Source organism: Ovis canadensis, chromosome 11 (genome assembly GCF_042477335.2).
Source record: "Ovis canadensis isolate MfBH-ARS-UI-01 breed Bighorn chromosome 11, ARS-UI_OviCan_v2, whole genome shotgun sequence".
NCBI classification, from domain to species: domain Eukaryota; kingdom Metazoa; phylum Chordata; class Mammalia; order Artiodactyla; family Bovidae; genus Ovis; species Ovis canadensis.
Genome location: NC_091255.1, coordinates 36,198,412 through 36,220,787, shown reverse-complemented (window position 1 = coordinate 36,220,787; position 22,376 = coordinate 36,198,412). Strand labels below are relative to the sequence as shown.

The following is a 22,376-nucleotide window of genomic DNA, read 5'->3' as shown; positions in this document are numbered from 1 at the left end:
GTAGTTTCTCTTCAGCTCTTATCACTCTTTAACATAGTACTTGATTTACCTGGCTATTAGGTAAAATTGTCTGTTTCCTTTACTAGAATGTAAGTTCCATGAAGGAAAGCAGGGATTTGTTTTGTGAAGCTCTAAAAATATATTGGAGGGGACTTTCCTGGTGGTTCAATGGTTGAGAATCAGGGGACATAGTTTCAAAAGATCCCTGGTCCGAGGAGATCCCCACATGCCACAGGGCAAGTGAGCCTGAGTGCCATAGCTACTGAGCCTGTGCTGCAACTACTGAAGCCCGGAGCCCTAGAGCCCATGCTCTGCAATGAGAGAAGTCCCTGAAATGAGAAGTCTATGCGCTGAAACAAGGAGTAGCAGCCGCTCACTGAACTAGAGAAAGCCTGTGTGCAGCAACAAAGACCCAGAGCAGCCAAAAGTAAATGTATAAATAAATTGTAAGGAACATAGGAGGGGGCTCCATCGTGTCTGCTGGTGAATGAATGAGAGGCACCTAGTCCCAGGCAGAAGAGAGAAAAGGGGAATGTGGTGGGGGATGAGACCCATGAAGGGGGCCCTGGGGGCCACGTGAAAGGATGATGTCATTGTCCCAAAGGTGAGAAGTTGCCACCACCAGGCTTGATCTGCTTGATCTGGAGTAGGAGGCAGTGTGAGGGGTTGATGTTGAGTCTGTACTCTTATCCCAGAGCTACTCACTGGTCTGACTTTTATAAGAATTGCTAGGGTTTTTTTTTTTTTTAACTTTTTATTTTTTTCCTCATGATACAATAGTTGTTTGTCAATTAATTATTTATTTTCTTTTTGTTTGCTGTGGGTTTTGTTGCATCAAGCAGGCTTTCTCTAGTTGCAGAGAGTGAGGGCTACGCTCTAGCTCTCATCAGGACGGCTTCTCTTGTTGTAGATCATACGCTCTAGACTCAGGCTTCAGTAGGAGCGACTTGTGGGTCCGACTGTGGTGTAAGGATTGGCTGCTCTGTGGCACGTAGGATCTTCCTGGACCAGGGGCAGAACCCATGTCCCTTGCATTGGAGGGTGGATTCTTAACCGACAGACCACAAGGGAAGTCTCTAGCTTAATTCTTATGTCCCAAATTTCACTCCAACAGTATTCTACATTTGTATTAAATTCCAATCCCTCTTTGGCTGATTGTGGCCCCATAGAAAGCCACAGATAACCCCCCCATGCTGATCCCTGACCCCTTCCTGGAGACTTTGTGTGTCCTAGGGTCCCCAAGCTCTAGTTTCAACATTCATCACCCTCTGTACTGTGGGCTCTGGGCCCTGGGACAGAAGGATAAGCCAGCCTTCCTACTGTGGGCACTAACTGCCCATTTCCCAGAGTGGAATGGCAAGGCAACAGGCCAGCTGGACAGTGGGTTTATGCTGTGTCCCCCCTCCCTTGACCTCCACCCACCAGGGCCCCCAGAACCAGTGCTAGTGATCTGCTATCCACGGCCCTGCTCAGCAGGGTGCCCAGTGTTGTAGCCAATAGGGGTGGGCAGAAGGAAGAAACTGTTGGCTGATAAAGATCTGGGGGCCCTCCCTCTAACTTTCCTGAGGCCTTGGCTCAGGCTGGACTGGCTCCCCCACCCCGAAGTTTCCTCCATCCAAGGCCTCTTCTACCCGCCCTCTCAGGGGCAGGCCCAGCACCCTGCCTATTGTCCCTCCCTGCCAGCTCCCAGAGGGCCCGCAGCCCAGACGCCTGCTCACTGGCCCTGGAGCACAGCCCCACCCCAGCCTGCCAGGCTTCTGTCCTGCACCCGACCTGGTGCCACCCCCACCCCCGTCCAGGGCAGCAGCTTCGCCAGCCTCTGGGTCCCTGCTTCACCTCTCCACCTAGGAAGTCTGACCTTTCCACTCCTGTCTGTGTCTGACTTTTCCTGCCGGGCTTGGGCCCCCCTGTGGCCCCCCTCACTGTGTCTGTGATTGAGCCCACTTCCTGCCTCCTGAAGAGCAACCATGGCCACCTACAAAGTCAGGGTGGCCACAGGCACCGACTTCTTATCGGGAACCATGGACTCCATCTCTCTGATCATCGTGGGGACTCAGGGAGAGAGCCATAAGCAGCTGCTGAACCACTTTGGAAGAGATTTTGCAACTGGTGCGGTGAGTGTGTGTGTGTGTGTGTGTGTGTGTGTGTGTGTGAGTGTGCCTGGGGAGAAAGGGGATGGATGGAGGGGTACCGGGCTCTGAAAGCGTTGGGGCTCCAAGGTGGCTCGGAGGCCCTCACCCAAGACCTGGCTCCCAGCCTTCTTCCACCCCCTCCCCACTCCCCGTCATCTCTCATTCCTTTGCCATCATCTCTCATTCTGCCCACTGCTCTTTTCTCACCTCTCTTCCTCTCTTCTTCCTCTCTCTCTCTGTCATCACTCACCCCACATCCCTCACCTCTCAACCCTCTCCCAGTTGTTTCATCTCTTCTTTCCAGTCTCTTTCCACCCCCTCTTCCCTCATCCCTTTCCTGTTTCCTCTCTCACACTCTTCCTCATGCCTCCCTCTCCCGTTCTTACTCACCCTTCCTGAATTAATGCACTATCGACCAGGGGATTTTTTGCAAAATAAGATCCATGGCCAGTGATTTGTTATGTAAGTGAATACTGAACCATCTCTGGTAAATAATGTTCAGGTAACAAAAGACTTATTAATGTGCCTTTGGTCAATAAGTTGTTAAGCTTCAGCATCACTGGCTTAAATTTCCACTGGATTCTCTGTGTCATACAAAGCATCAGACCAGCCTGTCCAGCAGGGACTCTTCTGCTCTGTGATGAAAGGCCCTCTGCTGGGCCCTCAGCCTAATTTTGAGTCAGGTCCAGCCACCTGCTGCTGTGTGACCTTAGTAGGTCACTCTATCTTTGTAGACATTTCTGAATCTCCACATCTTCACTGATAAGTGGGAGGAAACGGGGGGCTGGTTGGACCACTTCTGCCCACTCTTAAGGATGTAGGAGGCTTGGGGGGCTCTATATAGACCCCTTATACACCAGTCCCTGGGGGTCTTCATGGCTCCTGCAGCCTCAGGTGGCTGGGGAGGAGGAAGTGGGAGAAGGGGATTTCAGGAGCAGAGGATGGAGAGAGGGAGGGCCTGGAGTCCTGCCCAGGTGGGGTCAGGCACGTGGGAGGGACAGAGACCCCAACAATCAGGTCATCCTGGTCTAGGGAGGTGAGCATCGCCCAGCATGAGTGGGGCCTGGGTGAGGAGGCAGGCAGGTGGGAGGCTGGCCTGCTCAGCTGGCCCTGTGCCCGCCCAGGTGGACGACTACACTGTCCAGTGTCAGCAGGACCTGGGGGACCTCATCATCGTCCGCCTGTACAAGGAGCGCTACTCCTTCTTCCCCAAGAACCCCTGGTACTGCAAATACGTGCAGGTCTGTGCGCCCAATGGCCGCATCTACCACTTCCCCGCCTACCAGTGGATGGATGGCTATGAGACCCTGGCGCTCCGAGAGGCTACAGGTGAGTCCTCACTGTCTCCATCCCATACGATGAAGCCCCTCGCTCTGGCCTGGCCACCCCAGCGTGGCCACCCCAGGCTCCCAGCCAGCCAGCCAAGTGCCAGCCTGACAGGGGCACCAGGCACACCTGTCATTCTCCCACACCAGCCATGGTCCATGTTGCTCTGCTGGGCCCAGCTCAAGGCTGCGGCCTGGAGGAACGAGGCAGGGGGCGCTATTCTCTGGACCCCAGGGTCTGACTGCAGACAGCATTCTCAGAGTGGGCTCTCCATTATCTCTACAGTCCTCCCCTCAATGCCCACAGGAAGCCTGGCTACTCTCAGACCTCAGGACTCTGATCGGATGCCCTATGTACACCAAGCAGCAGGCGCTGCTGCTCTGAAGACTCCCTGTTACCCCCTCAGGGTGCTGTTACTGTAACAGGATGCCTTGTTACTCTGATAGGATCTCCCATGATTCTGCCTGCTGCCTTGTTATTTTCTGAAGAAGCCCTGATGGTTCAACAGCCCTCCAAGGCCCTGCAACAGGAGGTCTTGTACCTTCTCACGATGCCCTGGATTTCTAATTGAGCATTTCTTAGACTGATGGGATGTTCTGTGGCTCCAATGGGCTTCCAATCACTCCAAAAGGACACCTTATTTCTCTCAAAGGACTCACTGCTCACTCCACCCCCTATTCAGTGAGGCTCCTTTGCGTCCAATCCAAGGCCCTGTTACTCATATCGACTGTCAAGAGTTCTTTGAGGTGTCCAGTTAAGGCCACCCCAGCTGTTTTCCCAGCCACTGGATTGCTGCTATGGAAAAGGGACAGGACCTGAGGGCCCAAGTCCCTTGCATCCATCCTTATATCCACCCTTGTGTGGCTGCTCCAAGGAGACTGCAATCTTGTCCTCTTTTGGTCCCCTCTCTCAACCAGCCATGCTCCTCTGGCCTCCTCCAAGGAAGATGAGAGGGGAGACAGGGCTGAGGGAGCCCCAGGGTGGGGAGCTCCTCCTCTCAGAGGCTGACCACCCCTCTTCCTTCTCTCATTTCCCCATGGCCAAGTCCTTGCCCTGGGAGCAGGGGGTCAGGGCCTGAGCTGGGGAAAGGAGAGACAGGGGCAGAGGGAAGCAGGCCTGGCCAGGTGGGGCTGATAAGAGAGGGCCTCACAGAGGACGCAGAGCATCTTCCCACAGTGATAGGTCTGAGTGGCATGGAAACGGGACAGGCAGGGTGATGCTGGGAGGCGGGCACGAATGGGGTTGGGTGGGGCAGCTGCCATGAAATACCAGGGCAGGGAGACTTGAATGACCGGCTGGGACCTTCAAGGATGAAGGCTCCCACCCCAGGGATGAAACTGAACTGTGTCTATGGGTCGCACGACTCCAGATGGCATTGTTCATCAGGAGTGCAATGTGAGCTGAGGCAGATAGAAGGACAAGGAGGGTGGCCTGTGAAGGAAAATGATAGGGAGGCAGCGACAGGCACCTGCCAGCCTGGGACTACCAGGCAGGATGTGAGTGTCAGCTTCACCACTTGCTGGGCATCAGGACTCATTTCCAAGTTCTTCTAAGCCTCAGTGTCCTCATCTGTCAAACTGGGCTGACAGCAGAACCTACTTCATGGGGTTGATGTGAGAAGCCAATGTTATTTCTGAAATTTTCCTTTTAACATGTTTGGACTGAGGTTGACTGCAAGGAACTGAAACTAGGGAAAGTGAAACTACAGTTAAAGGGACTTCCTGTATGTATTTACGCAAATGTATCTTCATATATGTATATATTCTTTGTACACTCACACATACCGTATGTTACATGATACACCTGCCAGGGTAACTGCAAATATGTCCAACGTTTCTGCAAGCCAAAACTGAGTAGTTTCAGAGTGATTTAAATCAAGACTCTATGCAACCTCAGGTAAATTTAGATCAGGTTTGGTTGGCCAAGAAGTGTGTACCTATTTGTGGAAAAAATAATAATAAAAAACAAAAACTTGATTTCTGGACCTTTTGGAATTGTGGAGATCAGACTGTGGGTCTATAATAGTCATCTGCCTCATAATTCAAACTGTTCTTGTGCAAATTAAATTATTGACATAAGTATTTAGAAGGGCTTCCCAGGTGGTTCAGACAGTAAAGAATCCACAGGCAATGCAGGAGACCCAGGAGACTTGGGTTTGATCCCTGGGTCGAGAAGATGCCCCAGAGAAGGAAATGGCAATCCACTCCAGTATACTTGCCTGGGAAATCCCATGGAGAGAGGAGCCCGGTGGGCCCCAGTCCATGAAGTTGCAGAGTCGGACATGACTGAGCAACTAACACAATATTTAGAAAGTGCCTGGTAGCCAGTAAGTTCTAAATAACTGTTAGGTATTCATGTTCCAGGAGTTCTAGAAGAGGGACTTCCCTGCATCAGAGCCCCTGGAAGGGTAGAGCAAGGACAGGGAAGGGTGGTCCATAATCCTTTTGATCCTTTCATCTGAGTTTCTGGGAGAAGACACACCCTCTCTCTCCCAGGGTAAGCCTTCCCCATCCTTGGCCCTGTCCCACCTCCCCACAGTGCTGGCCTTGAGGACAGAAGCTGAATTCTGATCCCCGAAGTGGGCAGGGGCAGGCCTTGAGCCTCCTCCTTGGTCTCCCTACAGGAAAGACAGCAGCAGATGACACACTCCCGATCCTTCTGGAACACCGAAAGGAGGAGCTCAGAGCCAAGCAGGACTTCTACCAGTGAGGGGGTTGGGGGGCAGGGGCTGCGGGAAGTCACGGGGCTAGTGGTGGCTGTGCCCTGGGATGGTGCGTGGCCATCAGGACCGACCAGCTCGGCTTCTGTTTGCAGCTGGAGAGTCTTTGTTCCTGGCCTGCCCAACTACGTACACATCCCCAGCTACCGCCCTCCTGCCCGGAGAAACCCCAACCGGCCGGAGTAAGGACTTGGGGCTACCCAAGGGCCCCTCCCATGGCTGACACCTGCTCTCTGCCCCCTCACTGTGTCCTGGACCCCAGATGCCCAGCCCTGCCCTCCTCCCTACAGGTGGAATGGCTACATCCCGGGGTTCCCGATTCTCATAAACTTTAAGGCCACCAAGTTCCTGGACTTAAATCTGCGCTACTCCTTCACCAAGACGGCCTCCTTCTTCTTCCGCCTGAGCCCCATGTGAGTGTGTGTGAGGGGCGGGGTGTGAGGGCTTTTGTAGACTGTCCCGCTCCACGCCCACCACAGCATGGCCAGGAGGGCAGCGGGAGCCGGAAAGAGAGGGTTCGGGAACCTTAGAGGCGACACTCCGCGACCTAGACATAGGAAGGCCTTGAGCTGTGCCACGGGGCGACCCTGAGACCCCCGCCCCCGCCAGACTCAGGGACTCAAGAGACCCTGGGGGTGGGGGCGGGGCAGCTCTACCGCCGTCCCAGGGGCACTGGACCCCATCTCTGACGGCCTCCCCCTCGAATCCCCTGTCCTAGGGCACTGGGGTTCAAACTCCGCGGCCTGGTGGACAGCAAACGGTCCTGGAAGAGACTGAAGGATATTAAGAAAATTTTCCCTGGCAATAAATCTGTCGTCTTCGGTATGGGAACGAGAACGGGGAAGCGGGGCGAGATCGGGCCCCAGGTGCTCGAGCCGCGGGCGGGAGGCAGGATCCCCTCGTGGGATGTGGCGAGGGAGCCGCACAGAGAACCGGAGGCCGGAATTCGCACAGGCGAGCGCGCCCTCTGGCGGCTCCTCGGAAAACGCCGCCCGGCGCCCCTCTGGCGGCTCAACCGGAGGCCGAGGCCTGGAGCTTGATTTTCCTCCCGAAGTCTCCGTGGTCCATGGCCTTCCTCCCTCTCCTCGGGCCTCAGCTCTCGTCCTCTCTGACCCTGAGGGGGAGTGGGTGGCTTCGTGACGTCCCCGCGCTGTCCCCCCAGAGTACGTGGCTGAGCACTGGGCAGAGGACAGCTTCTTTGGGTACCAGTATCTCAATGGCATCAACCCAGGCCTGCTCTGCCGCTGCACGCGTATCCCGGACAAATTCCCGGTCACAGACGACATGGTGGCCCCCTTCCTGGGAGAGGGAACGTGCCTACAAGCGGAACTGGAGGTGAAGCCTGCTCTGGAATTGAGCCCCCCACAGCCTCCCTTCCTCCCTCTCTCCTGGCATCCCTGTCTCTCCCCACCTACTCCTTGGCAGACCCCCACCCCCTACCCCACTCCCCAACTCGGGTGCTGGCCAACCCCACACCTGGGGAGCCAGAGCACCCTGCACTCAAGGCGTGGGTCATGGGTACCACGTGTTGGGTGCCTACCTGTCCACTCATCATGGCTCCCCTCCAGAAGGGGAACATTTACCTGGCCGACTACCGCATCTTGGAGGGCATTCCTGCCGTTGAACTTAACGGCCAGAAGCAGTACCACTGCGCCCCACTCTGCCTGCTGCACTTTGGCCGGGAAGGGAACCTCCTGCCTATTGCCATCCAGGTGCCTGGGGTGCAGGCCTGGGGGTGGGTGCTGTGTGAATGTCGCCAGCGGGTGAGCCTCTGTGTGTACATGTGTGCCTCTGTGTGATTGCGTGGGCTGGTGTGTGTACTTATATACTTCTATCTAGTGAGTTTTTGGTCAGTCGATCAGCCTGTGTGTGTGTATATGTGAACTTTATGTCCCTGTGCATGTACCTATTTGTGAAGGGTTGTGCCTGTGAGTGTGCACTATCTCTGTGTAGGCATGTGTGCCTGTGTGAGTCTATGTTCCTATGTGTGCATTTAAGAATACACCTATGTTTATGTATGTCCCTGTCTCTGTGTGTGGCTAGTGGTGAGCCTGGTGTATGGCTGTAAGCACCAGACTGAGTCTCCAAGGGTCCCTTCATGGGTACATCTTTGGGCTGCCACGTGTATGCCCATGCTGCATAAAGATGGGTCCCTGTGGGTGCACTCGTGTGTAAGCCCCAGTGTGTAGAGTGTGGGTACTGTGTCTATATGCACAGAAGTGACCAGGTAGGAATAAGCCTGTTTCTTTGACTCCATTCATCCATCTGCTTGATAAGTCAGTGCCTGCTGTGGCTTATCTGCTAGAAAAACTGTGCTAATCAGACTTAGCCGCTGCCTCGAGAGTGTGGCCTGGCTGGAAGGGAAACTGGGATGCTTTCTTCCCAGAGGTTTCCAGCAGGATCATGTCTGAATTAGTCATCCCCTGGGGTGGGAGTGGGGATCAGCCCAGCTCTGAGGCTCCTGGCTTGTTAGTGGAGCGGTACAGACTAGATTTCAATGAACCACTAACTCCTAGGGAGCTGGGTGCCCTTGTGCACTGCACAGCCTGCACAGCTGAATGTGGCGACTATGGGATTGAGGTAAGGATGGGTTTTCAGAGGAGGCAGACTTTGAGCTGGTTCTTGTAGAATGAGTGGGAGCTTTCAGGTAGAGGAAGGGATGGGGAAGGTAGCACAGGCAGAGGGAAGAGCAGGAGCAGATGTGAGAAGGGAGGGGAGGCCCTGGTGTGCTCAGAGGACCAGAGGGACTGGAGTGTAGGGGCTGGGGTTTTCACCCCCTGATCTCCCTTCTGCCTCCCTTGTGTAGTGGGGGCCCTCGTGTATGTGGGTCTCTGCTCTCACCTAACACTTTCTCCTTCCTCACCCCCAGCTCAGCCAGACCCCCGGGCCCGACTGCCCCATCTTCCTGCCCAGTGACTCCGAGTGGGACTGGCTGCTGGCCAAGACGTGGGTGCGCTATGCTGAGTTCTACTGCCACGAGGGCATCTCTCACTTGCTGGAGACCCACCTCATCGCTGAGGCCTTCTGCCTGGCCATGCTGAGGCAGCTACCCATGTGCCACCCCCTCTACAAGGTATGGGCTTGGGCCAAGGGGCCTCTATGAAACATTGCTGCCCTCAGTCATTCCCAGAAAGCTGCCTGGTTTGCTCAGCAGTCAGAAGGACTCCAGCTAAACTTGGGGAAGCAGCTTGGAGGGCTGTTGAGGGGTTTGATGTTGCAGAAACAAGGGGTGCTGACATTCTGTGGGGGATGACTTCAGCCTTCTCTCATCATCTTCCTTGCTCCCCCCAACAGCTCCTCATCCCCCACACCCGATACACCATCCAGATCAACAGCATCGGGCGGGCTGTCCTCCTTAATGAAGGGGGGCTCTCTGCCAGGGTAAGACTTCTTTCTCCAACCCCACAAGACATGTGTTTCCCTTCTGGCCTTTGCAGTTTGACTAAAGCTGAACTTCCCAGCTGCCTTTACATCATGAGTGGGCACGGAGGGAGGGGACCAGTTAAGACGGGTGCTGTGTCTGCTAGGCTCCAGAGGCCGAGTTGGGTGTGCTGGTCCGGAGTGAGAGGATCCCTAGACAGTGTGCACCAAGGTCTGCCTGGTCCCTAACAGAGCATGTCCCTGGGCCTGGCCGGCTTTGCTGAGGCGATGGTGCGGGCTCTGTCGGAGATCAACTACGACAACCTCTACCTCCCTGATGACTTCGTGAGACGTGGGGTTCAGGACCTGCCAGGGTATTATTACCGTGAGGACAGCCTGGCAGTGTGGGACGCACTGGAGAGGTGAGGTCAGGGCAGCAGTGGGTGGCAGTTGAGGTGGACACACCCTGGGATGTTAGAGGCGGTCTGGGGAGATTTTAAGGACCAGGGGTGCCATCCTGGGGCTTGGGGATAAGGTCTGGAATGTGTGTGGGGATCACACATGTGTTCACATTCTGGGTGGGGCCTCTGAGGCCTGATGGCCCCCTTCTTTGCTTTGGCCCCAGCCTGCCTCTGCTTGCCAGACCCTGTCTGGGCTCTGAGCTGCCTGTGGGCCTCATCTGATCCTTACTGGGACCATTCTGAGTGTTTTCTGACCTTGCCCTGCCGCTCCTCTTGCTACCTCTGCCCACCCACGGGCCTGGGGCTGCTCTGGGTCAGCCGATGCTGGGGCATCCTAAGGGAGGTGGGAGAACCATGGTGAGGGAAGGCACTGGGGGTTCAGACTAAGGTTCTGTCCCCTGGTCAGGTATGTGACAGAGATCATCACCTACTATTACCCGTGTGACGCTGCTGTGGAAGGTGACCTGGAATTGCAGTCCTGGGTGCAGGAGATATTCAAGGAGTGCCTACTAGGGCGTGAGAGTTCAGGTATGGGCCTGACCCCCAGCAGGGACCCAGGGCTGGGCTGGAGCTAGTCTCACTTTGGGCTGAAGGAGGCCAAAGAGAGCCCTAGGATTCAACAGAGCTCTTCGCTGGCTGCTGGAGCAGTGGTATCTCAGAGAGGTTGGGGAGGAAAGCCTGACTAGCTGGGGGTCCCTGTCTGAGCTCAGGGGCTGTGGGTCATCTTGGTAGATACCTGGAGAGATTCCAGTCTCTTGCTTCAGGGGAAAAAAAAAAAAAAAACCTTTGTGGGCTGAGAAATGGGGCATGAGTTCCAACAGGTCAGGCCAGTGTGTGCTGGAGGTGGGGGAGCTGCCGAGGAGCAGGCAGGCTTCAGGAGAGAGAGGGGATGGGAAGCGAATCCTGAAGATGTGCCACTTGGGCACCCACTCAACAAGTATTTAGTGAGCACCTAAGACGTGGTGAACAGTGTACTGGTTACTGGGAAGGCCAAAGAGAATGAGACCCTGAAGGCGCTGTCCTTGAGCTGATCAGTCTCTAGGGGTAGCCACTCATTGTAAAGGCGCAGGTGTAAGACTGGTGCAGTTTGTGGGGAAGCCAGGGAGGGGCTGTAGGAACCCAGTGTGGGCCAGGGGAAGCTACCTCAGCTTGGGGAGGGCTGGCAGGTAGAGAGTGAGGGGTGGGTAGCAGCAAGCTAAGATCTAGCTAAGATTTGTACAATGGGAGGTCAGCCAGGTGATGACAGAGGTGGGGTTGGAGAGTCCTGACTTGGGAGCTGCATGTGGAAACACCTGAAAGCCAGACTGAGCAGAGTTAGTTCTGGGACTGCTGATAAGTCCCTGCAGCTGGGGTTCTGGGGTGGGGGGAGTGGGGCAGCCTCCTGTGAGATGAGGCTGAAGCCAGGAGCAGGGGCTGGGTGCAGCCCGGTTAAGGAATCTGGAATTCCTCCGCATTCAGAGGGAGCTGTCGAGGGTGTCTGGGGAGATGAAACGTCCACAGTAGGATGTCAGACTGCACTGGCGGTCAGGGAATAGTTTGGGAAGCTGCTATGGTGTCCGGGAGGGAGATGACAGGGACCTGCCCTGGGAGGGGGCTCTGGGGATGAAGAGGATGCCAGAGCTAGCTGGGAGACAGAAATGACAGGACTTGCTGACTGGTTTGGGTTTGTCAGTGGGGGCTGAGTGGTGGGAGGGAGGAGCCGAGGGTGACCCCTGGGTTTTGGGCTCTTGAAACTAGGTGGATGGTGTGTATCATTCTTTGAGCTAGGGGCTTTGAAGGAGAAGCAGTTGAGGGAGGAAGATGACGGGTCTGGTTTGAATGTGTTGGGCTTTTGGAACCTGGGTTCACCATGGCAACTAGAGCTAGGTGCTCAGGTGGGGTATAGGAAAGAGAAGCGAGCTTGGAGAAGCCCCTGAGGACATTTGGCCAAGGCCCAGTTGAACCCCACCTTGGGGGTGAGGGTGGGTTGTGGCCAAACAAGGGCCAAACAGGCAGGTTAGGGGCAGCCTGGAGCAGCTGTAAGAACAGGGTGATCTGGGCTTGGCCATGCCATCTGTGAGCCAGCCAGGACCTGGGCAGCACTAATGTGGCCTGGGCCTGCCCGCACCTGCCCTACCCCCCAGGCTTCCCCACGTGCTTGCGAACTGTGCCTGAGCTGATCCGATATGTCACGATTGTCATCTACACCTGCTCTGCAAAACACGCAGCTGTCAACACAGGGCAGGTACCTCGACTCACCAGCCTCTGCCCCAGGCCCAGACTTGACCTTTATCCCAGCCCCAATGTCTGAACTCTGCCTCAGCCATAATCCCCAGTCTGGCCCAGATCTGTCTCAACCAGAGTCCCCAGTTCAATCCCCGCCTCCATCGACACCCGAGGGTCTCGGGGTGCCCTCTGACCCAGAAGCCCCTCTCTATTCCACCTCCAGTTGGAGTTCACCGCCTGGATGCCCAACTTCCCCTCATCCATGCGGAACCCACCAATACAGGCCAAGGGGCTGACCACGCTGGAGAGCTTTCTTGACACATTGCCGGATATCAAGACCACATGCATCACCCTACTGGTGCTTTGGACACTCAGTCGGGAGCCCGACGACAAGGTGCCCTGGGCCTGGGGGTGCAGGTGGGGGTGGGGAACCTCTGAGCAGAGGCAGGAGGCTGGGGGGCTGGGAGCCCAACGAGAAGGGGGTGTCAAGGGCAAGAGGCAGGGAGGAAGGCTGCTGAAGGGGAAGAATCAAAGGGGTGGGGAGGGGTGGGGCTCCGTTCCAGCCTCCTGGTTCTGTGCCCGCAGCGGCCCCTGGGCCACTTCCCGGACATCCACTTTGTGGAGGAGGCCCCGAGGAGGAGCATAGAGATGCTCCGCCAGCGCCTGGCCCAGATCTCACACAACATCCGCCAACGCAACAAGTGTCTCCCCATCCCCTACTACTACCTGGACCCCGTGCTGATCGAGAACAGCATTTCTATTTAGTTTGGCCCCTCTCCACTCACCTTTCCTGTCCTGCACCCGCCTGTTTTCCAATAAAATCACTTCAAACACAAGCCCGGGGGCTGTCTCTGTGTTTACTATGGGTGCATGCCGGGCGGGGCTGGGGCGTGCCGTGCTCACAAGGCAATGCTGTTCCCACCAAAGCCTGGTCCAGGTACACGCAAATGGCAGCGCCCGGCCCCGGTTTTACTCCTGGATGTCCCGTGAGATCTGGGCCAGGTGGCTGTGGAAGACAGAAGTCTTCTTCCTCGGGGCCTCCTCAGTGAAGTGCTTATCAGGGTAGGTGCCCAGGTACCGCTGGGAATGGCAGGAGAGAAGGCTGGAGCTCCTGACCCGTAAGCCTTGGCCCCATTTTTCAACCAAAAGCTATTCTGATCCACTTGGAGTCCCCTGGGACCCAGGCCACCAGAAAATTCACCCAAGGACACAGACCACCACCCAAGCCCCACTCACCTACCTAAGAACCCAGACCACCCAAGACCCATTCAACTTGAAACAACCCCACCATCCAGTCTAGGCAAAAGCCCACCCTCCATCCAGCCTACTCAGACCTCCCAAGCCATGAGCCCTTTGAAACCCAGACCACTCTTAAGTTCCACTTACTAGGAACCCCTGCCACCCTAAACCACACCCCCCAGAACTACATCACTCCAGGCCCTGCCCCCCAGAAGCCCAATCTGTTCGGTGCATCCTCCAAGTAATGCAGTGTCCCCAGCAGCCTTTCTTCACCCCACTCACTCTCCCGGAACCTGAGACCCCAGCCCACCCCACCCCACCCTGGACCTTACAGTATCCTTGGTTTCATCGCTGACACTCCAGAAGAGCTCAAGGGAGTGGCACGTGACGTTGACCTCAGGGAGTGAAGCCATCAGGCTTGTCAGGCTCTGGCCTTTGGAGGTAGGCAGGGGGAGCCAGATGGTACTGGGAGAATTGGGCATCCAGTCACCGAAACCAAACTGACCCCCTAGACTCAGTAGGCACAAGGCTGCCAGGACTCCTGCTAGGCCCACATCCCCCATGACCTGGCTTGTCCCCTGCAAAGTCCCCCCTCACCTGACCAGTATTGACAGCAGTGTGTTGGGCTGAGCAGCTGAAGATGGTCATGGAGAGAAACTCAGTCAGGTCGGCACAGCTGTCCAGGCTGGAAGGCACCCCTGGATGGGGACGCAGAGGCAGCAGAGTTGAAACGCGGGGCCTGCTGTCCTGGGAAAGTGGGGTCCTGAGGGTGGCAGGCAGGGGTGAACACCTCATCTGAGCTCACGCAGCTAAGAGATCCCCTCTGGAAGAGCTCCCTGACCCAGGCCTGCAGCTCCAAGTCCTTGCTCACAGCGTGGTTGTTGGGGTAGTAGATGCCAACAATGGGAGGGGGGCAGAAGTACGTGGTGACACAGTTGGGAGCCTGTGCTGCCCCAGGGTGGGGGTTGGAAGAGGCCACTGAAACCAGCTGCCCTAACAGGAGGAAACTGAGGCCCGAGAAGGAAAACGGGCAACTTCACATTCTAGGAAGCGCCAGCCAAGCTTCAAGCCTGGAGGCTTCGGTCTCTGGCTGACTACCAAGATTTTTGGTTTCTTTTTAAAGTTGAATCCGTGGCCAACATTTAAATATTAGAAAATGACTGGTTTCTCTCCCAAAAAATCTAAAGCTCTCGTTTTAGTCATAGCTGAGTCACCATTGTCCTCATCTGAGAAATGTGAGTAGCCGGCTAGCCAGTCTCTGTCCACCTTCTTTCCTGCTCACGGGCCTTGTAGGCTTTGGCATTCCAGTAGTCTAGGCCACATCAAACCACAAAGAAGGATTGGACCCCAGGCCTCTCTCTGTTGGGACAGGGATGCTGGCGTCCATGTCCCCCACTAGTTCTCAAAGGGCAGAGCAGGGCCTGCCCCACTCACCACAGCATCCACCCTCAGCCATGGCAGAGCACACGAGCCATTGCTAAGAAGAGTTCTGACACGGGCACCTCCAGCTATGCAAATTCATTGTGAGGAGTCCCTGAGGACTTCAAGGGGAAGTGGGTATAAGCTGGGCTTGAGCAAGAGGCAGTGTTTGGATAGGGAGAGAGCGAGAATCAGGGTGTCTAGCCTCCCTAGGACTCATGTATGCTGAGCAGGAAAAGTGGAAGGCGGGGGTAAGACTCGAGGGAAGAGATGCTGCGTGAAACTTTCCTTTCATGTGACAAAAAATGAAGCCACGTGAGGCTCATGAAGTAGGGCAATCACAGAGCCCAGCGCCTAAGGGAGGTGGTTATGCTCAGGAACTGTAGGGATGGGGACCCACAAAGAAGCCAGACATCAAAAACACCTGGCCTCCAGGGTAGAGGCCAGAGGTACATCCCAAGGATGTCTCCAGTGAAGGAGACTTAAAAGGGAAGTCTAGAGACAAGGCAACTGTCTTTGAGGGGGATAATAATAATAATAGCTAATGCTCAAACAGCATATCATATTCACCTGAGATTTGTGCTAAGGGCATTACATTTAATTCTAATAACCTTTGAGGTAGGTCTCCTATCAGCTCCATTTTCAGATGAGAAAACAGACAGTTCAGTCAGTTCAGTTGCTCAGTTGTGTCCGACTCTTTGCAACCCCATGGACTGCAGCATGCCAGGCCTCTCTATCCATCACCAACTCATGGAGCTTACTCAAACTCATGTCCATTGAGTTGGTGACACCATCCAACCATTTCATCCTCTTTCGTCCCCTTCTGCTCCTGCCTTCAATCTTTCCCAGCATCAGAGTCTTTTCAAATGAGTCAGTTCTTCCCATCAGGTGGCCAAAGTATTGGAGTTCCAGCTTCAACATCAGTCCTTCCAATGACTATTCAGGACTGATTTCCTTTAGGATGGACTGGTTGGATCTCCTTGCAGTCCAAGGGACTCTCAAGAGTCTTCTCCAACACCACAGTTCAAAAGCATCAATTCTTCGGTGTTCAGCTTTCTTTATAGTCCAACTCTCACATCCATACATGACTACTGGAAAAACCATAGCTTTGACTAGACGGACGTTTGTTGGCAAAGTAATGTCTCTGCTTTTTAATATGCTGTCTAGGTTGGTCATAGCTTTTTTCCAAGGAGCAAGCGTCTTTTAATTTCATGGCTGCAATTACCATCTGCAGTGATTTTGGAGCCCCTAAAAAATAAAGTCCATCACTGTTTCCCCATCTATTTGCCATGAAGTGATGGGACTAGATGCCATGATCTTAGTTTTCTGAATGTTGAGCTTTAAGCCAACTTTTTTCACTCTCCTCTTTCACTTTCATCAAGAGGCTCTTTAGTTTTTCTTCACTGTCTGCCATAAGGGTGGTGTCATCTGCATATCTGAGGTTATGATATTTCTCCCAGCAATCTTGATTCCAGCTGTGCTTCATCCAGCCCAGCATTTCTCAGACACAAAGAGGTTAACTGACTTGCCCAAGGTCACACAGCTAGGAAGGAAGAGGAGGCAGGAAAGGACTGCAAGACAGCAGTGTGTCTGGGGAGAAGATGAGAAGAAGTCGAAGAACAAACAAGACAGATGGAGCCAAGGGTGAGATGTGGAGCCCTCAGGCTCCGGGGAGCTTCACCCCTCTATGGCTGCCCAGATCCGGAGTGCACTGTCTCGGCGGTAGTAGTAGTTGGCAAGGTCCTGAACCTCATGGTCAGCAGTTGGTAGGGCAGACAGAGTAAGCAGTGGGTGAGAGTTTCCAGCTCTTTGGCCATCAGTTCCAGGCTGCCCAGCCGTCCTATTGACATTATCTGTAATGAGCAGACAGTCCACAGCTTCTGGGAGCAAGGGGCTCAGGACCAGCCTTGGCTCCTTCTTGGCTCTCTCTGCTGACCACCAGGATCCCAGGCCTGACCTGGTCAGCTGAACTTTCCTGGTGCAAAAAGCCTAGTGCAGCCATAAAGGTTGATGTGGGAGGTGCAGAGGAAATGAGGAATGAGCAGCTGGGGAGAACCAGAGCCTGAGGTTAGATGAGGCAGCCCCAGGTACCCTGCAGCTCTGGACACTGAGAGGTGGGATCCCTTACCTTGAAGATGGGGTGGCACATGGGAGGCTGCCATAGTGTGGCCAGAGCAAAGGCCTCAGTCAGATGGTGGGTTCGAAGCAAATGTGTGTTCATCTTGTGCACCAGAAACTCTACATGTCGCACTCAGGTCTTGGCCAGGAGTTAGTCCTCAGGTGAGTTGCTGGGCTCTTAGATGGGGCTGTCTGGGCCAGATGTCTGGGAGAGCTGGAATCGGGTGTATGGGGGAGGCAGGCGGGTGTCAGGCAGAATCTAGGTGCAGCAAGCGTGACCTGTCATCCTGCCCATGGGACCAGATCACATGGTCAGCTCCCTAACTAGCCCCATGTCCCCAGGAAAGTTAATTAACCTCCTTGTCACTCAGGTTCCTTATCTGTAAAATAAAGTTGATGATCATAATCTTTTTCATTGGGTTGCTCTGAGGATTTAATGAGTTAATGCTGGTGAAGTACTTAGAACAGTCCCAGGCACGCAGTAAACTCCAGAGGAGTGTTTTTTACACAAGATCACATCCACTACAAGAGAGGAAACACTGCTGAGAGGTAAAATGATCAAAGGCCACCTTGCTGGCACACGTGGGAAAGCCCAGTTGAGGGCTCCTGGGACCAGCACTGAGTCATGCAGGTTCCTGGTTGTGTGGGGCAGGGGCTGGGAGGGGCTGGGTAGGATGAGACAATACATCATGTTCAGCACTTGAAACAGCTGCATTGGGAAGGGGAAAAGCTTTCAGTCATCCTGAGCAGATGACATGCCACCCCCCTTCCCTCCCAGAGCTCTGCCTTGCTGACCTGGATAGGGAGAGGTAGCAGGGGTCCACCAGGGCACTGGTGCAGCAGGGTCAGGGGGGCAGCCAAAAACTGGGGTTGTCCGTTGATGACGCTGGAGCGGATCCTTTAAGGATGGCGTGGTCCACCAGGTACAGAGAGCCCTTCTATAGGAGGAGAAGATGGGGAAGAGGGCTAGACAGGGGGCAGTCCTGGGAGGCTGAGGGAGGCAGCGAGGGGTAGGGGCACTTGCAAGTATTTAGCTGGTGTGCTGTGTGTGCTTAGTCACTCAGTTGTGTCCAACTTTTTGTGAGCTCCATGGATTGTAGCCCACCAGGCTCCTCTGTCTATGGGGATTCTTCAGGCAAGAATAATAGAGTAGGTTGCCGTGCCCTCCTCCAAGGGATCTTCCTAATCCAGCGATCAAACCCAGGCCTCCCACATTGCAGGCAGATTCTTACCATCTGAGGCACCAGGGAAGCCCGAGAATACTGGTGGGGCAGTCTATCCCTTCTCCAGACCCAAGAATTGAACCAGGGTCTGCTGCATTGCAGGCAGATTCTTTACCAGCTGAGCTACCAGGGAAGCCCCAATTTAACTGGAAGTGGTGGCTCAGATGGTAAAGGGTCTGCCTGTAATGTGGGAGACTTGGGTTGGATCCCTGGGTTGGGAAGATCCCCTGGACAAGGAAATGGCAACCCACTCCACTGTTCTTGCCTGGAAAATCCCATGGATAGAGGAGCCTGGCAGGTTACAGTCCATAGGATTGCAAAGAGTCGGACATGACTGAGTGACTTCACCGTCACTTTTTAATCCTATTCCCTGGAGCCAGGAGGTATTCTAGCCCAGGGCCAAAAAAAGAGAGAGATCTCTGCCTGAGTATTGGAGATGCTTCTGCTGCGGCCAGCCCCAAACTTCAAGGACAGACAGGGAGAGAGGGAGCCCGGCTGGGGAATGGCACTTTGGGATGCAGGAGGCACTCTCAGGGGTGAGGGCTCCTCTCTCCTGATAGCGCAGAGTTGGAGGAGGCAGCAACTCTGAGGAGCACATTGTTCACCAGCTTCAGTGCATCCTCAGAAACCACAAGAATCAATTTTCTGAATGGTAAGGTCCCACCAAATGCAGGGAGCCTGGCAAAGCACCAGGAGAGAGCATGCCACACTGAGCCCTGCCCGCTCCATCTTTGTCCTCAAAGAATAACACACCTCCTTCCAGGGATGAGCAGGAGCTGTTGACTTAAAGGGGTGGCTGAGCTAGCTGGGAAAGGAGTGGGAAAGGGTGAAGGGTGGTCAGGGCTGGGTGGAAGAGAAGGGATCTGGAGGACTGGGAGCCAGGGCATCTGGGCTTCTGAAGACACTCAGGGGAGGAAAGGTTGCCTGGACCCCCTGCACTCCTCACCTCTAGCTCAGCCTGAAGACGGGTCCTGGGGCCCATCACAGGAGCCACCATGGCATCAGTGACAGGGAAGTTCTTGGACAGGTGATGACAGTATCGGATCAGACCAGGCTGAAGCCGTTTAGGAACTAGTAGGCAAAGGAGGTGTCTTCCTTAAATAGAGTATGTGGAAACACATACTCTGCAGGAGGTGGGTGTGCAGAGGGTCGCCCTGGAGACCAAGGACCCAAGTCCCCTTCCTCCAGCACTGCCACCGCTCCCAGGACCCAGATCTCCAGCTTCCAGCACCGTCACTTCAGGATGCTCCCTTTCTCCTGCCCCAGCTAGAGGGATGACATTACCAGCGAGTGGTTTCTCAGAAAACAAGAGATCAGAATTTAGTCAAATTCAAAAGGAGTTACCCACTCTTTCAGCCCCACCCATTTCTGGTGGAACCTCAGGTACTCTGTGATATGCATGGACTGCGTTTGGGATTTGAGTAGAATCTGAGAAAGTCAGAAGAGTGAAGAATGCTGGACAACAGCAGTGTCCAAGCCCGTTCTGTTTTGGATTCTGAACTATGAGGGGTTCTAATTCCCTGTTAAAATTCACCAGGTCAATGACTGATTCTCCTGCACCTTTGCCCTGGGACAGCCTGGCTAATTTGTTAAACCAGAACATCACCTTGGGCTGTGGCAACAGTGCTATTTTATTAATGGTTATTTATTTATTGGGCTGCATTGGATCTTAGTTGTGGCACGCAGGATCTTCAAGCTTCATTTCAGCATGCAAACTCTTAGTTGATCATATGAGATCTAGTTCCCTGACCAAGGATGAAACCTGGGCCACCTGCATTGGGAAAGTGAAGTCTTAGCCACTGGACCTCCAAGGATCACCCATGGCTTTTTGTGTGTGTGTGTGTCCAGAGGTTTTTGAACTGAGTTTCCACATGTTTAGTTTGGACCCATAGTGCACTCAGGAAGAGACATGGATATTGGAGAGTGGAAACTCCTAAATCCTTCGACTTAGCCTGGTTTTCAAGCCTGCATGCAAGGCACAAGGCCCCCAAAAGGTAGATGGCAATTTGCAAGAAAAAAGTCTTTCTGCTTCAGGTGGTTTTTCCTGATGGCTGAGGATATTCATGAGATGCCTGTTTCCAGGTGTTCAGAACAACTAACTGTTGGGGACAGTTTGAAGATGTAGTTACAAAGTCAGAGGAGGGGGATGACCAGCAAACAGACCCACAGGGCAGAGGCTGCAGGCTTTCAGAAATGGCGAAGATAGAGCAGATAGCAGGAAAGTGTTTGTACTTGTGTTAACAAAGGAGCGTTCTTAGAACTTACTTCCTAGTCATTCTTGCTGAAGCCCTGATGGGTGAGAATGGCTCCAAGAATTGTGGACCTTAGTCCACCCTAAGGGAGGGGCTGCAGCGGGGAAGGTGTTGGGTGGGGCAGCAGGCTCACAGGGAGAGGATGCAGCTCTTCTGATCCATTTCTTTGGCGACTGAGTAGCACAGGCTGAGATCAAGCTCCTTGAGGTTTTCAGCATCCAAGCAGTGGGGTATCTCTGGGAAAAATTCAGTCCACCTGTAACGGGCAGAGGTGGAGATGGGAGTGAGGTGCTGGTGGCTGCTGGGCCTGGTTGTACAAGGGAGGGCTTTGGGATGAGAAGTTCAGGCATGGCAAGGTGGGTAGAGGACTGCCCCAAGACTTGGAATTCCTCATGTGTGTGCTGTCGTGGCGGGGGAGGGAGTCAGATCTGAGGCTCAGCTGACCTCAGCAAACAGGAGCAAGTGGTCCCCCTACTAGCCAAAAACTAAGAAGTGGGGATCCTAGGGACGGCCAGCCTGAAGTCTCCTTGAACTGCTCATCAGTATTTCTACTGCCTCGCCACAGTCTCTGCCTGGGTCTGGGCATAGAGCAGAGGGTGGCTGTCCTGCCAGACAACTATGCTTGGGGGAGGGAAAATGTAAGAGGGGAACCTGGCCCTAATTCTTAGAACCCCAGCCTCTCCCCTTCCTCTCCTCAGACCTGGGGTGCGGCAACTCTGGTCTGGAGCATCAGTCAGCCACTGGCCTCCCTGTCTCTTTGACTTCTTCCTGGGGGGTGGAGAAGCCCCTCCATTCCAGGCAGACCCCGCCTCCGCAAACTGCAGCCTGCTCCCTCCCAGTCACTGACCCCAGCTCAACAGCTGAGGCCAATGGGGAGGGGGCAAAGAGCAGAGCTGGAGAGAAGGGCGTGCTGACCGTTTTCATGCCCTTCCTCTGTGGGGCCCCAGTTGCCTGCCTCCCCAACCCTTCCCTTGCCTCCCTTGTGGCTCAGCTGGTAAAGAATCCACTGGCAATGCGGGAGACTTGGGTTCAGTCCCTGTGTTGGGAAGATCCCCTGGAGAAGGGAACAGCTACCCACTCCAGTATTCCAGCCTGGGGTCTCAAAGAGTTGGACACAACTGAGTAGCTTTCGCTTTCACTTTCTTTCCACCCTTTCCCTTTGCTTCACAGCCCTGGTCTCTTCCCACCAGGCCCACCCTCCTCCACTCACTACACCCACTGCCACTATCTGAACCACTGGGTCCTCCCCACCACTGGTCCCTCCACCAGCTCTCTCCTCGAATCAGTATAATTTCTCCCAGCCACTACCCCTCCTTCCCAGCGGCCCTTGCTCTCACCCCAGGTGATCTCCCCTCCTCCACCTGCCCCTCCTCCCGCCAGTGGCCACACCAGCCCACAGGGGCCCTCCCTGGCCCTCCACCCGCACTAGCCTCCTTCAGTGGGAGAGCCCCAGCCCGCCCCCCACTCACCTGTCCCTCCCACAGCACCTGGCTTCCCTTGCCCTCCAGCCACTAGTAGCCGTGGAAGCGGAGGGGCGCGCCCCAGGGCAGCGGCGTGAGCTGGAGCCAGCGGCAGAACCAGGAGTCCCGGGCCGCAGGCGCGAGGGGCCCGGGCAGTGCTGGGGGCACCTTGTGCACGTGCACCAGCAGCCCCGGGCCCACGTCCTGGGGGGGCGTCACCTCAAAGTCCTTGGGGGTTTGAGTGCAAGGAGGTCTCGGCCAGCACCGTACTCATTGCGTCTTGCCGGAATTCCTTCCCAAAGCCGTCCAGCCTCAGGCGGGAGCTCTCGCCTGGGGTCCCAACCAGGCTGACCGACACTCTGTCCCAGGTCCCCGAGCCCAGGAGGGAGCCGGTGGCCACACGCACAGTGTACTTGCTCATGATTTGCCGTCTAGGGGTCAGAAGTGCCGCAGGGAACGAGG

General features: G+C 55.0%; 1 protein-coding gene and 1 pseudogene across 1 annotated transcript; one reads left to right on the top strand and one right to left on the bottom strand.

Annotated features, from left to right (window-relative positions):
* Positions 1–1,689: 1,689 nt before the first annotated feature.
* ALOX12B (arachidonate 12-lipoxygenase, 12R type) lies at positions 1,690–13,039 on the top strand. The gene is made up of 15 exons (XM_069542404.1): positions 1,690–2,114; positions 3,257–3,461; positions 6,082–6,163; positions 6,273–6,359; positions 6,468–6,590; positions 6,896–6,999; positions 7,340–7,512; positions 7,746–7,889; positions 9,047–9,250; positions 9,472–9,558; positions 9,790–9,959; positions 10,405–10,526; positions 12,122–12,222; positions 12,427–12,597; positions 12,789–13,039. The coding sequence occupies exons 1-15, from the start codon at positions 1,968–1,970 to the stop codon at positions 12,966–12,968; spliced, it is 2,100 nt and encodes a 699-aa protein (XP_069398505.1). The 5' UTR covers positions 1,690–1,967; the 3' UTR covers positions 12,969–13,039.
* A 3,783-nt stretch (positions 13,040–16,822) lies between these two features.
* LOC138415460 (polyunsaturated fatty acid lipoxygenase ALOX15B-like) lies at positions 16,823–22,335 on the bottom strand (annotated as a pseudogene).
* Positions 22,336–22,376: the final 41 nt, after the last annotated feature.

Bases quoted from the DNA above. Each gene is read 5' to 3' on its own strand.
- ALOX12B (XM_069542404.1), top strand. From the start codon at position 1,968: ATGGCCACCTACAAAGTCAGGGTGGCCACAGGCACCGACTTCTTATCG. The intron at 12,223-12,426 runs GTACCTCGACTC...TTCCACCTCCAG, and splicing joins CAGCTGTCAACACAGGGCAG to TTGGAGTTCACCGCCTGGAT. The intron at 12,598-12,788 runs GTGCCCTGGGCC...CTGTGCCCGCAG, and splicing joins GTCGGGAGCCCGACGACAAG to CGGCCCCTGGGCCACTTCCC.